This window comes from Ovis aries, chromosome 3 (genome assembly GCF_016772045.2).
Source record: "Ovis aries strain OAR_USU_Benz2616 breed Rambouillet chromosome 3, ARS-UI_Ramb_v3.0, whole genome shotgun sequence".
In the NCBI taxonomy this organism is placed as follows: domain Eukaryota; kingdom Metazoa; phylum Chordata; class Mammalia; order Artiodactyla; family Bovidae; genus Ovis; species Ovis aries.
Genome location: NC_056056.1, coordinates 23662063 through 23677755, shown reverse-complemented (window position 1 = coordinate 23677755; position 15693 = coordinate 23662063). Strand labels below are relative to the sequence as shown.

The 15693-nt window shown below is 41.1% G+C and overlaps 1 protein-coding gene and 1 non-coding gene across 2 annotated transcripts in view; both read left to right on the top strand.

Annotated features, from left to right (window-relative positions):
• The window catches only part of NBAS (NBAS subunit of NRZ tethering complex), a 336032-nt gene that overhangs the window by 280378 nt on the left and 39961 nt on the right, over positions 1-15693 (top strand). Inside the window, exon 47 of the mRNA XM_027966530.2 lies at positions 1422-1511. Coding sequence (XP_027822331.1) covers positions 1422-1511 — 90 coding nt within the window. The remainder of the gene's footprint in view (positions 1-1421; positions 1512-15693) is intronic.
• TRNAW-CCA (transfer RNA tryptophan (anticodon CCA)) lies at positions 5750-5821 on the top strand. Its single transcript has one exon. It is a non-coding gene; the product is annotated as a tRNA-Trp (tRNA).

The window sequence follows — 15693 nt, the reverse complement described above, 5'->3', positions numbered from 1 at the left end:
CTGGTAATTCTCTGCATAAGGAGAGAAATAATGTAGTGTAACATTTTTTAGAAATCACAAATGTGAAATGAATAAACCTTTATTACATAATGAACTTACTATGTTTTGGTGGTACTGGTGGTTATTAGAGCCACTTTCTACTTTCAGGTGATAACAGATAATTGTTTGCCATCTTTATCTTTTCGATTCTCCTCTGTCCATGGGTTCCCCAGGCAAGAATCCTGGAATGGGTAGCCATTCCCTTCTCCAGGAGTTCTTCCCAACCCAGGAATCAAACTCAGGTCTCCTGTGTTGCAGGCAGATTTTTACCATCTGAGCTACCAGGGGAAGAACTTTTTGATTTTTGTTATCTTGTATTATTACTTCGAGTTCATATGAATCTCACAGAAACAGAAGTTTGAAAAATTAGTGCTCTGAAGATAATTTAGTTTCATTTAAAAAATTGTACATTTTCATACAATTAAAATTTGACATGATATTTTTACATTTATAAAATTCTGATATAAATTATACTCCTCTTTTCTTCCGTGTGCCCAGTTCTAGCACTGGGGATTTCATTCTGGTATAATAAATGTTATAGTTGGTGCGCAGAAGACTTTCAATAAAAATGGATTAAATCTTTCAGTAGTGGGAGAAAGGGAACTTTAGTTCATCTGCCTTTTTTCTAAGGAAATAAATGGCTATTGACTAGGTCTATGACATTTACCTTTTAGAAGGTTAGTGAATTTAGTAAGCTTAATATGACAAAGGTATGAACATACTGAATCCAGCAGTTGGTTTAAATCATATAACTTAAATTATTCAGAAGACTCATCTAAAACTTCTCTTCCCTCTGCTGCATTTTCAAAATTCTGTAGAATTCCATGCATACACATCTGTAGCGTGGACATCATAGTAGGGCCCGTCTCATGGGTGTTGGATTATTAAATGGCAGGATGTATGTGAAGCACTTAGCATTGCCTGGTGCCTTGTAAGGGCCATGTGAATATTAATATTGTGGGGAAAAGGCCAACTGGAGGATTTAGGTTATATATATTTAATGCTTAAAATAGCTCATATTTTTAATGCCCATTGAGTATTTCTTTGAATTTTTGAATAACTGATTGCAGATAGATTTTCTTTCTCTTTTTCCTTTTTATTTTTTAAACTTCACTTGTTTTGGTACTCTCTTGGTAAGAAAACAAGCCTCTATTAGATTGTGAGCTCCTCAGGGCAGAGGAGGTTTCCTCTCCAGATCCTCAGGACACACACAGCACAGGACCTGGTACTTCGCGGGCTGCATATGCTGTGAGCGGCTGTGAGCTCAAGGTGTATGCTCTGCTGAGATCCAGCGGGGCTCATCTGAGTGTCCATGCCCTGCTGGTTCCTGAGGCTTGAGCCATCCGTCCTGAATCCCTTCCTCTCTGTCTCTCCCTTCACAGTGGAGGCAGTGCTGACCTTGGGGGCCTGGCGGACCCACTCCACGTCCTGGAAGGAGTTGTTGCCGCGGTCCATGCCAGTGTGGACGAAGGGTAAGGCTGGAGCGATTTGCAGTTCTCACTTAATAGCGTTCCTTAGAGTCTTAGAATTACTCTTAATATCTGTGGTTATGAGGCTTTCACCTCTAAGCGTCTTTTCTACGTGGCTCTGAAGGAAGAGCTGAGAACTTTCTGGAGATTTGTTCTCTTAGTCCATCAGCTCCAGCAGGACCATCTGCTTCTCAGGCCTCAGAGAGCATGGTCTCTTCTTACTCCTTTCAAGGGCGGCGAAGGAGGAGACACTGTGCTGAGCATCTCAGGAGAGGAGGGGTTCATATCTCCAGGAGGTTTACTCTACTGATTAAGTATGGGGATTCCTAGAATGTATATGTTATATTTTGGAAAGCTTAGTATATGTAAGATCTGTCTTGTCTGAGGATTAAGAGTGTACCGGCTTTGTAAGTCTAAGAGGTGTGTCTCCAATCCACACACCTGCGTGCGTGTGTGTGCGTGTGTGTGCATGTGTGCTGTCCCTTCAGTCATGTCCAACTCTTTGCAACCCTACTGACTTTAGCCCACTGGGCTCCTCTGTCCATGGGATTCTCCAAGCAGGAATACTGGAGTGGATTGCCATACCCTGCTCCAGGGGATCTTCCCAACCCAGGATCGAACCCACGTCTTGTATGTTTCCTGCATTGGCAGGCGAGTTCTTTACCACTAGTGCCACCTGGGAACGCTATTCAGTTGTTAGTAGTTGGAATAACAGCAGCAGCAGCTGAATGACAAGAATATATTTCCCGGTGTTTATGGAGATCTTTCCTGTGTCTTATATCCATAGCAACCCTGTAAGGCTTTACCCCAATTTTCTTTTTTAATGGAAAATATGATATAATAATGATGAAGCATATTTGAGAAACCGCCTCATAGTTCATTCAATGATATTGTTGTTTTTATTTGCGTATTACCTCCCAGTTATTGTTCAAGTACGGATATATTTTTACATAATTTCAATCAAAATGTATGAACACTTCTATATTCTGTTTTAGTTACTTGCTGTTAGAACTCTTTGCATTTATCTTTCTGGATTTAGTGGTTATGATATTTGACACCTGTGCCTATTGTTGCTGTTTGCAGATAAGGAGAGAAAGACTGGGAGAGAGGAATTGACTTGTCCAGAGTCAGAGGCCTGGGAAACACAGCCAGGACTCCTGTCTGCCCCTGCAGCATAACTGACTGCTCGATGGCCTTTAGAGCATGTCTACACACATAGCTGTGTGCCCACGGTGTGAGTGAAAGGACACAGGATGAACCGTGTGGGTGGGCTGGACAACAGGGCAAGCAGGGCCCTCTACCCACTCTGCCGTTTGCTTGGCACAGTTTTTCTAAACTCCTTTGCTTGCGGGTCTTTAAATGGTAAGGAAGCCACAGCCATGGCTCCCATGGGCCTCTTATTTTAAAGACAAATGCCATCATTCTGCATGTTTACCATGTGTCACACTCCATTCTCAGTTCCAGTTCTGGGTAAGAGGTAACCTCCAGTCCGGAGGAGCTCAGAGTCTTGCAGGGAGACCAGGTTGCTCGGGGCCCTGGTTACCATGCAGTAGCGTAGTCAGTGCTGTGCAGAAAACGAGGTGAAGGGAGTGGCTTATTCTGTCCCAGGGAAGTCAGAGCAGGACCCACAAGGGACAGCACTGAACCTGGTCTATGACATCTGAGTCTGTGATAAGGATGATGGAGGTGGATGATGGTAGTTCAGGCTGAGGACACAGCTTAAGCAAGGCAGATGCGGCAGACAGCAGCGCGGACAGAAATACCGTGTGTCAATTTCTAGACAGTCCATTGAGCTATCGCCATTCCAGTCGCAGTCCATCAGTCAGCTCTCAGCTTGCCACTCCACTGTGCATTGCTCTCAAGTACCCCAACACGGACCCTGGCCTCACATGATGGAAGGGATCTTAACAGATACTCCCTGAGGCTCCTTCCAAGGGGAATCCCTCAGTCTGGTCCCCCAGGGAACATCTCGAAAAGATTAGGAGGCAGTGTTTTTCTTAGTGAATTTCCAGCCGGATAAACAGATACATGTATACAGGATATACAGAAGAATCCAACTCGAGTCTCTTGAATAGAAGACAATTTTCTTTTTAAGCTTCGATTTCCAAAGAGGAAGACACTGGGGAATGGAGAGTCAGAACAAGATCTTTCTTTGCATCCCAGAGACACAGAATAACAGAGGCTCCTTAACAACAACAACAAAAACAAATTTCAGTGAAAAAAAAATTTTTTTTTTCACTTAGGAAAGAAAAAGAAGAAAGACAAAGTCCTAACTTTTATGTCTGGCAAGGACTTTGTGAATGTGGACAGTTAAACCTGATACTCTTGGCTTCAGTTCCCCTCCCCAAGAGCTTGCCTGCAAGAGTCATAGAGGGGAGTCACAGAAGGGAGTCACTCTCTTTTCTAGGTTGTTCCCAGGGGGGTCTTCAGAGTAACCTGGAGATTTAAGCTCTTTTCAAGTAAGGCTCTGGAAATAGCAGATACAAGGTGTTGTATATGAAATAGGTAAACAACAAGGACCTACCGAAGCACAGGAAAATATATTCAATATCTTATAATAAATCACAATGGAAAAGAATATATATGTGTGCATGTATTTATTGGGCTTCCCTGATGGCTCAGCGGTAAAGAATCTGCTTGCAACGCAGGATATGTGGGTACAATCCCTGGGTCAGGACCATCTCCAGAGAAGGAAATGGCAGCACACTCCAGTATTCTTGCCAGTCAAAAAGGTGGCTTGAAACTCAATATTCAAAAAACTAAGATGCATGACATCTAGTCCCATCACTTTATGGCAAATAGATGGGGAAACAGTGGAAACGGTGACAGACTTTGTTTTCTTGTGCTCCAAAGTCACTGCAGATGGGGAAAGCAGTCTTGGGATTAAAAAATGCTCGCTCCTTGGAAAAAAAGCTATGACAAATCTAGACAGTGTATTAAAAAGCAAAGACATCACTTTGCTGACAAAAGTCCGTATAGTCAAAGCTATGGTTTTTCCAGTAGTCATGTATGGATGTGAGAGTTAGACCATAAAGAAGGCTGAGCACCGAAAAAATTGATGCTTACGAATTGTGGTGTTGGGGAAGACTGTTGAGAATCCCTTGGAAGGCAAGGAGATCAAATGAGTCAATTCTGAAGGAAATCACCCTTGAATATTCATTGGAAGGACTGATACTGAAGCTAAAATTCCAATGTCTTGGCCACCTGATGCAAAGAGCCAACTCATTGGAAAAGACTCTGATGCTGGGAAAGATTGAAGACAAAAGGGAAAAAAGGACAGCAGGAGATGAGATAGTTAGATGGCATCACCAGCTCAATGGACATGAATTTGAGCAAACTCCAGGAGATAGTGAAAGATAGCGAAGACTGGCGTGCTTCATTCCAAGGGCTCGTAGAGTGGGACATGACTCAGTGACTGGAACAAATAATAATTCAGAAGAGTCAGATATAAAATAATTCAGAAGAGTCAGATATAATTAGCCACTGAACACAACACACACATGAAGGCAAGGCACAGAAAGGCTAAGGCACAAAGAAGGAGGTGGAAGAGGAGAAAAACAGAGAAAAATAATGGCATAAGACCTCACAAAGGTCAGTCCATGGACTCAGGGACACTTGGGAGTTGGTTGGAAATGCAGAATTCGGGGCCCTACCCACACCAACCAAGTAAAATCTATATTTTAATAAGATCCCTGGGCAATTCCTAAGCACAGTGGTGTTTGAGAAGCACTCCCTTAACTATCCATTGCAGGCTGTTTAATATCAGAAGAAGACGAGATACTGTGAGAGAAATTGACAACCTGTCCTTACCTGGGAAACCCCAGACAAACTACAAAGCCTGTCTGACTGTCTTTTCCTAATCTGAGAAATGGAGATGATGATCCTAATGACAGACCAAGTAATGAGAAATGCCAAAGTGCCACTTTATTATTTTTTTAATTGAAATACAGTTGATTTATAGTGCTGTGTTAGTTTCAGGTATACAGCAAAGTGATTCAGACACACACACACAGTTGTTGTTGTTCAGTTGCTAACTTGTGTCCAACTCTTGACGACCCCATGGCCTGCAGCACACCAGGCTCCTCTGTCCTCTGCTATCTCCCAGAATTTGCTCAAATTCATGTCTACTGAGTCAGTGACGCTATCTAATCATCTAATCCTCTACCGCCCCCTTCCTCTTTTGCCTTCAATTTTTCCCAGCATCAGGGTCTTTTCCAGTGAGTCTGTTCTTCCCATCAAGTTCCCTGGTGGCTCAGAGGTTAAAGCGTCTGCCTCCAATGCAGGAGGCCCGGGTTCAATCCCTGGGTCGGGAAGATCCCCTGGAGAAGGAAATGGCAATCCACTCCAGTATTCTTTCCTGGAGAATCCCATGGACAGAGAAGCCTAGTAGGTTACAGTCTATGGGGTCGCAAAGAGTCGGACACGACTGAGCAACTTCACCTCACCTCAACCAAAATATTGGAGCTTCAGCATCAGTCCTTCCAGTGAATATTCAGGATTGATTTCCTTTAGGATTGACTGTTTTGATCTACTTGCCATGCAAGGGACTGTGAACAGTCTTCTTTTGCACCATAATTCGAAAGTATCAATTCTCCAGCACTCAGCCATTATTGTGATCCAACTCTCAACATCTGTACGTGACTACTGGAAAAACCATAGCTTTGACTACATGGGCCTTTGTTGGCAAAATGATGTCTCTGCTTTTAATATGCTGTCTAAATTTGTCATAGCTTTTCTTTCAAGGAGCAAGTATCTTTTAATTTCATGGCTACAGTTAACATCCTCAGTGATTTTGGAATCTAAGGAAAGAAAATCTGTCACTGCTACCACTTTTTCCTTTTCTCTTTGCCATAAAGTGATGGGACTGGATGCCATGATCTTAGTTTTTTGAATGTTGAGTTTTAAGCCAGCTTTTTCACTCTCCTCTTTGACCTTCATCAAGAGGGTCTTTAGTTCCTCTTCACTTTCTGACATAAGGGGGATGTCATCTGCATATCTGAGGTTTTGATGTTTCTTCCGGCAATCTTGATTGCAGCTTGAGCTTCATCCAGCCCAACATTTTGCATGATGTACTCTGAATATAAGTTAAATAAGCAGGGTGACAATATACAGCCTTCATGTACTGCTTTCCTAATTTGGAACCAGTCTGTTTCATGTCTGGTTCTAATTGTTGCTTCTTGATCTGCATGCAGGTTTCTCAGGAGGCAGGTCAGGTGGTCTGGTATTCCCATCTCTTTTAGAATTTTCCACAGTTTGGTATGATCCACACAGTCCAAGGCTTTAGCGTAGTCAGTGAAGCAGATGTAGATGTTTATCTGGAATTCTCTTGCTTTTTCTGCAATCCAGTGGATGTTGGCAATTTGATCTCTGGTTCCTCTGACTTTTCTAAATCCAGCTTGTACATCTGGAAGTTCTCAGTTCACATACTGTTGAAGCCTAGCTTGAGGGATTTTGAGTATTACCTTGCTAGCATGTGAAATAAGTGCAGTTGCTTTGGGACTGAAATGAAACTAGAATGAAAATTCCAGTACTGTGGGTACTGCTGAGTTTTCCAAATTTGCTGTCATATTGAGTACAGCAGTTTATCACATCATTTTTGGATTTGAAGTAGCTCAGCTGGAAATTCATCACCTCCATTAACTTTGTAGTAATGCTTCATAAGGCCCCCTTGACTTCACACTACAGGGTGTCTGGCTCTAGGTGAGAGCCATCATGGTTATCTGGGCCTTCATATATCTTTTAAAAATTTCCTGGCAAATAACTCAAAAGCATAAACAAGTATATTGTGTGTGTGCTCAGTTGCTCATTTATGTCCAACTCTGCAACCTCATGGACTGTGAGATTATCCTGGCAAGAACACTGTAGTGGGTTGCCCTTTCCTCCTCCAGAGGATCTTCCCAACCCAAGGATTGAACCCACATCTCCAGTAGCTCTCGCATTGGCAGGCAGATTCTTTACCACCTACCCACCTGGGAAGCCTGAACCAGTATATTAGTGACTCTCAAATGGATATACAGAAATAAATCCACTCAGAAAACAGATAATTAATGAGGAATTCCTCTGTGCACCATTCAAAAAGGAAGAAAGATTTCCTTCAAAGCTAGTGAGTATTTTATTAGTCTTTGTTTGCTTAAATTGCTGCTTAATCACAGTACCCGCTTTAGATGTCTTAAAGTTTGATGTATATTGAGCAATGTGAGATCATTCAGACATCACTGAGCTCTTCCATGTTACCTAGGGACTTCACATTATTTTTCAAGCACACAAAAGACCATAAAAAGCAAAAGCAAAAGAAAGAAAGCCCACTAGAACAAATCGAATCTGATTTCTTCTCACTCTTCATGCTTCAGGAGGCAAAGTGAATCGCCAGATGCTCTCTAAGCACCCACAGTGTATGAGGCCTCCAATCCGTAATATGAACCATGGTTTCCAACAAGGAGGGTGGATCCAGTCTACCACTACAGTGGTTCTCCAGGCCACCTAAGGCCATACTTATGACTTCACAGCTGTCATTTCTACCTTGTTACAGTGCGATGTGCCCATGCTTCTATTGATGAATGAACCTCAAGAAGATATTGTGATTGGCATACATTTTAGAGCAGCCCCAAAGATGCTATTAGTATATTTATTTATCAAAAGGCAAGATTTGATACAGAGCCCTGGCTTGAATTCTCTTGAGTCAGACATGAAATTAAAAGACTCTCGGCTCCTGTAAGAAGAGCTATGACCAACCTAGACAGCATATTAAAAAGCAGAGACATTGCTTTGCCAACAAAGGTCCAGCTAGTCAAATCTATGGTTTTCCCAGTGGTCATGTGTGGATGTGAAGTTGGACTATAAAGAAAGCTTGAGCGCTGAAGAATTGATGCTTCTAAATTGTGATGTTGGGGAAGACTGTTGAAAGCCCCTTGGATTGCAAGGAGATCCAACCAGTCCATCCTAAAGGAAATCAGACTGAATTTTCACTGGAGGAACTAATGCTGAAGCTCCAATACCTTGGCCACCTGATGCAAAGAACTGACTCATTTGAAAAGACCCTGATGCTAGAAAGATTGAAGGTGGCAGGAGAAATAGACGACAGAGGATCAGATGGTTGGATGGCATTACCTACTTGATGGACACGAGTTTGAGTCAAATCCAGGAGTTGGTGATGGACAGGGAAGCTTGGAGTTCTGCCGTCTGTGGGGTCGCAGAATAGGACACGACTGAGTGATTGAATTGAACTGAGTTGATTATACAGCAAATTCCCATTGGCTTTCTGTTTTACATATCGTAGTGTAAAGGTATCCATGCTCTCCTCTCCATTCATCCCTCCCTCTCCTTCCTCCCCCGACTCCCGTGTCCATCAGTCTGTTCTGTATGTCTGTGTCTCTGTTAGAAAGAAAGTGGAGTCGCTCATTCGTGTCTGACTCTTTGCAACCCTATGGACTGTAGCCTACCAGGCTCCTCTGTCCATGGGATTTTCCAGGCAATAGTACTGGAGTGGGCTGCCATTTCCTTCTCCAGGGAATCTTCCTGACCCAGGGATTGAACCTGGGTCTCCCACATTGTAGATGGATGCTTTACCATCTGAGCCATGTCTCTGTTGCTGCCCTGCAAATAGGTTCATCAGTACCGTCTTTCTAGAGATTCAGGAGGGAGGGGACATATCTTTACCTATGACTGATTCATGGTGAGGTATGGCAAAAATCAACACAGTATTGGAATTATCCTTCAATTAAAAATGAATTTATAAAACATTAAGATTTGAGATTGGAATTGTGTGCACAGCACAGTTACTGCCTTTGCAGCCATTTTTCCTTCACTGTAACTTGGTTATGATAATCATTTGGAAAAAGCCACACTTCTTACACTACCGCAATGGCATTAGCACGTGATGCAGTCAGTTGTTTTGGGTTCCGTCCTGTTCTCTGCCAGGAGCCCCAGTTGTTTCCGGGGAGCTGATGCATAGAGGACATTGTCCTGGGACAGGTCCAGCTCTGTGTGTAGTGAGGAACGTGTACACGGTGTGTGGATCAATCCCTTAATGAGGTGAGAGCTTCCTAGAATATGAGTGTTTATGTCTCTCACTGTTCACTCACTCACATTTACCTGCTGCCCCACCCCACCCACCTGTCCTGTCCCTCCTTCTCTCTCAGTTACATATCAGTTCTCAAACTCATTTCCTACTGACACCGGGCAGGTAATGAAAATGAACAAGGTGACTGGGCTTCAGGGCAGGGAGGAGGTGGTGGAGTCCGAGAGGAACTTGAGAGCTCAAGAGGCCTTATCTAAGGCAGGCAGCTTCCATTGAGCCCTCATCTTCCAGCGTTTAAAGAGGCGCTAGATTGTTCAGAGAGTAGATCCTAAGAGATCTCATCACAAGGAAAAAACCTTTTCCTTTTTTTTTTTTTTCTTGGTATCTATATGAGATGATAGATTATCAATAAACTTACTAAGGCAGTCTTCACAGTATATGTAAGTCAAACCACTATGCTGTAATCCTTATACTTAGTGCTGCATATCAATTATAATCTCAGGAAAATGAGAGAAAAGACCTTCATTGTGTAAAATTTAAAAATTTTGACACATTGATATGTACTATACATACCAATACAAAAATTTGGCTGCTGGCTTATGCCTTCAGTATAGTAGATTAGGCAAAGTGAACTTCTGCTCCCTTCAGGCATTCCACATCTGTGGCATTGATATCTACAGGAAATCATAAAGGTTTATGTTTGTCTTGTTTGAATGCAGTCTTTGCTTCCCCCATTCTTAAACATAAGAAAAGTAATTTTATTTTGTGTAGTGCATCATGACATATAAAGTGCTTTTCATATTTACTGTCTGTTTTAATGTACCATCACCATTTAAGTTCAAGGTTGGGTTATTTTCATATGGTTGTGCCATGCAAAATCTTCAAGCTCTTTTACAAAGGGTCATCTTATTAATATTCTCAAAATCTGTCTTTTCTCTTTGATTCAATAATTGCCTTTGTTGCGTTGGCATTTCTCTTCCATTCCTTTGTAGTTTTGGAACATCCTCTCATGCTACCTTACACAATAGAACATCACGTTCCCAAATTAATCATTCACTGAACCTATTTTGGTTGCCATTGTTGCTGCTGCTGTTCTTTTCTGTTAATAGAACATCTTGTATATTTCAGTAGACTCCTTATCTTTTGGGCCAGAAGGGATTGTATGAATGTGTGTGTGTTTCCTTTAGTAGTTATTTTTTTTAAAAAAATAGTATACTAAATTACCCTGTGTAGTATAACCTCTCTCCTGTCCCCAAAATCCTCATGATAGGGAAAGAGGTAGAAGCAAATGTCTGTGTATTTGCAATGAAACTAGGAGAGATTTTTCTCTGTTATTTATTTTATATCTTCTTAAAATCATTTGTGTAACTTTTATAATAAGGTAAAAGTGTTTTGAAATCATGTTCTCTTTTTATTCCTAAGCTCATTAAACCCTCCCCTTGCCTTCATAAACGACTATAAAACTGGAATCATTTTCCTTCCCATTCTGTTTCTTTTTACATTATAAAAGTCGTAATTGGTTATTTTCTCCCCACCTGCTTATCTTGAAAAATTTCGAACCCACAGATAAGTTGCAAAGATTGAAAAATTACGACTATATTCTCTTCCCCTTGACTCACCAATTGTTAACATTTTATCACAATTCTTACATTCTGTTTTTCTCTCTCTACCTCTGTATATGTGCGTGTGTATTTGCACCATTTCAAGGATGACTACAAATTTTAAAAACTCACATTTTATTTAAAATGTAGACTATTTTGCAGCTAAAATCTTTAGGAGATAGTATCTAGTTGATGTCCTGGACAGCTCTTCTTACACAGCTGCCCTTTGGTTCTGTGTAGTCTCATTGAGCACAAATATTTGCAGTATAAGGGCTTCCCAGCTGACACAGTGGTAAAGAATCCATCTGCAATGCAGGAGATGCAAGAGACATAGGGGTTCAATCGTTGACTTGGGATGACCCCCTGGAGTAGAAATGGCAACCCCCTCCAGTATTCTTGCCTGGAAAATTCCATGGATAGAGGAACCTGGCGGGCTTAAGTCCACAGGGTCACCAAGTTGGACACGACTGAGCTACTGATGGCGTGCACATGTGTGCACACACCTACACACACATATTCACAGTATATCGCCAAGGTCATCTAGAATATGGTACTTCTAGAACATAATATTTCTGTTTTAGGAATGAGTTCTCATATTTGAACTATCAACCAAAGTTAGAGCAGTTTTCTCCAAAATGTCCAGTGCTATCAACTGAACTGAACTTACTGAACAGTAAATTCTTAGGTAAAAGAAATCTAACTCAATCTAATAACTTGGAAAATGCTATGATAATAATCTCTATGTCACATATTGCCACAGTGTTCTGGAATTTACCTCCGTTTGGTTCCATAGTATTGCATAGTCATTGACAACGCAGTGATAGTCCAGGTTTAAATACTGACTTACTAAGTGGGGGCTTCTCTGGCAGCTCAGTGGTAAAAGAATCCGCCTACCAATGCAGGAGCTGCAGGTTCAGTCCTTGGGTCTGGAAGATCCCCTGGAGAAGGAATGGTAACCAATTCCTGGGAAATCCTATGGTCAGAGGAGTGTGACCAGCTGCAGTCCATAGGGTCAAAAAAGATTCGGACATGAATTAACGACTAAAATACAACAACTTACTATTTGATCATGAACAAGTTATAAAACCTCTCTGTGGTTGTTCCTTCATCTGCAAACTGGGGATGATAACAGAATACATGAAAAAAAAAAATAGTGACGATGAAGTGATGTAACTCATGGCACACAATAAGCTTTCATATTATCATTAACAGTTTTCATTCCTGTTCACCACATGCAGATCTTTGTGATTTTTGTAACTTCCACCTGGCCTTCATGACTCCAGCTTCTTCCCATTTTAGCCCATCCTACCTGCCCCTCCACTTGGCCCTTGGGTGACAGGGTCAAAATACCAGCTTCTTATTATGTGAAATTGGCTTGGACTCAAGGCTGAAAATGTGTTTTAGTCTTCTTTTCTCCCAAGTTAAACTTAATTTGACCCCTGCAGGCTTCACCAAAAGGGCCTGAGCATGCCCCAGTCTGCACACCTCTGTAAGCACTAACGTGATCACAGTACTTTACTGCTCAGAGACCCTCTGTCTTCCCATTCCACACCAAGTAAGACCAGAGTCCTCAGTAATCATCGCTGCCACTAACTGAACTTCTTAGTTATGTTCCAGATAATATATTTTCTGCTTTATTATTTCATTTTGTGTATTTAATTCTCAAACCACTCTGCTGAGTAAAGGGTTATTGTCCATCTGCAATTTACAAATAAGAAACTAAGGCTCAGCAACATGAAGCAATTTCTTGGTCAGCATAGCACTGTTGGGAAGCAGTCAATTGGGCACTGAGTCTGGGCTGACACCTGCAAAGTCTGTCCTTTCAAAGTATGAAGCTGCACCTCCTTTTCAGCCTGTGTGTGAACTCTGGTTATCCAGGTCAGGAGACCTGTCTTCCCTCTGCGCTCTCCTCTGATTTACCCTCAGACATCTGTGCTTTTATCGCTCCCTGAACATGCTGTGTCCTTTGAAATTTTTGTCTGTTTTTTTTTCCGTGCTGTTCTCTTTACCTGGATTATGTTTCCCCCCTTTTCCATTCATGTATCCTTCCGTTTGTCCTTTATGATCCTGTTCAGAGGCCACGTCCTCTGGGAGGCCTTCCCTGATTCTACCCACTTTTCTTCCCAAAAAGTTGTTCCGATTTATATTATATTAGTAATTTGTAGACGGAGAAGGCAATGGCACCCCACTCCAGTACTCTTGCCTGGAAAATCCCATGGACCAAGGAGCCTGGTGGACTGCAGTCCATGGGGTCGCTAAGAGTCGGACACGACTGAGCGACTTCACTTTGATTTTCACTTTCATGCATTGGAGAAGGAAATGGCAACCCACTCCAGTGTTCTTGCCTGGAGAATCCCAGGGATGGGGGATCCCGATGGGCTGCCGTCTATGGGGTTGCACAGAGTCGGACATGACTGAAGCGACTTAGCAGCAGCAGCAGCAGCAGCAGTAATTTGTAGAATAGTCATTTGTGATGTCTTTCTGTTTCCTTGTATTATTAGTTCTTTTAAGGACCAGATCATACAGTTTTTCATCCCTGAACATCAGGTACTTTGATGATGCTGATAATAAAATGAATGATTATTTGGACAATGGTTGTTGTTCATTAAATCCCTCCTTTGTGTCACATACAGTACTGGGTGCTTCGTACGCATTGTCTTGGTTTCACAGACTCCAAGAGACACACTTTCAGGATCTTTGTCTGCTTAACTATAAAGTGGGAATGAGGACATTCATGATTTTTTATTGAGAGTTGTTAGGAAAGGATGGAGCCAGGATTCACAGGTCTGTCAAATTCCAAAATGATACCCTTTTCCACCACACAGTGCTGTCTGCTTTGCACATGGTAGATAGACAGGAAATACTGGTGGCATTCTTTTGCACCCCCAGCTTTGCCATTTCTGGTACGTGTTAAGAAGGACACTCAAAGGCAAAACTAACAAATATCTTTGTACATGTAGGAAATGCTTAAGCCAGTTTGTCCATGGCATTTTGTAACATATTTTAGTTCAGTATACAAATAACCAACTTTATTTTTTAGCTTAAATTGCCATAAAATTGTATTGGCAAGTATATTATAGAATGCACACTGAGAGAAATATTCAGTGGTATTACAGAATTTTATTCTCAGAAGTTTAAAAAAATTTTCCTGTGGTCTTGTTAGTTCATGGAATTTGGAACTTGGTGTAGGTGATTTATTGCTGGAAGCCTCCTAAGGATTTGGTTCTTATAAAATCTATATAATTCAGTGCTTTTCCATGGATCTCTAGGGCCTTGTGGGAGTGAGGCTTCTATGTAAGCAAACTCTCGAGAGTCATGGAAAGTAATTCATCGACATTATCATCAAATAAGTTGTTTTCCTGAGATGGTCCATTTGGGGATTATAAGCAAAGAGCTTCTAGTACTGGATAGAAAGTTGTTCACATGTCCCCACCTTCTCTGAATCCTTTTAAACTTACTAGTTTTCTAATAACCGTACATTTATATTTTATCTTTAGGGTAGTATAAAATTTGATTCTCTAACCCCTTATTGGAGCTTCCCTCATAGCTCAGTCAGTCAAGAATCTGCCTGCAATGCAGGAGACCTGGGTTTTATTCCTGGGTCAGGAAGATCTTCTGGAGAAGGAAATGGCAGCCCACTCCAGTATTCTTGCCTAGAGAATCCTATAGACAGAGGAACCTAGCAGACTACAGTCCATGGGGTCGCAAGACTTGGACATGACTTAGTGACTAAACCACCACTAACCCCTTATTGAAACACAGAAAAACAGTAGAAAAGAGCATAGACTTTGGATAGATGTACCAGTAGAGATGTTAGTGGGCATATGCTGTCATTTCCATGAAGCTTACTTCCTTATCTGTAAAAATGGAATTTACATGTATAACACGAGGGCTCTAGTTAACAATATAATGTATATTTGAAAGTTACTAAGAGAGTCAATCTTAAAAGTTACCATCTTAAGAAAAAAATTATATCTATATCAAGTTATGGATGTTAACTGAGTTTATTGTAATTATTTTGCAGTATATATACATATGAAATCATTCTGTACTACACCTTAAACTAATACAATGTTTTATATATGTATACATATATATATACACACACACGTCAGTTATATCAATAAAACCAGAAAATTTTTTAATAAAATAGTATTTATAATTACTTTGCATAGTTACTGTCAACTAGTAATATTTAATATAAAATTACTGAATGATACCCAGCACTATCAGTATCATTAGTAGAAATAGGTCATACTTCTTCTTTTTCCTTTGAATTCAAGGTTTTAACTAGTTGGTGGGATAAGCCATCCATGAAAATTGTATTATAAGAGTTATTTTGTTTGCCAAGACTAAAATAATGATATTTCAATCAAAAGAAATTTTTTTTCCAAATGCTTTAAGTGGTTATCCAAGACTCTGGCTAGCACCCTTCCATGTGAACTATTATCAGTTGAGACAGTTATCACTCTAAAGCAGTGCTCTAATGAAAACTCTTTGGGGAATCCTTAATTTCCCCCATTGAATTAGTTGTCAATTCACTTCAATAAAAAGGAAGTCTTTTAAG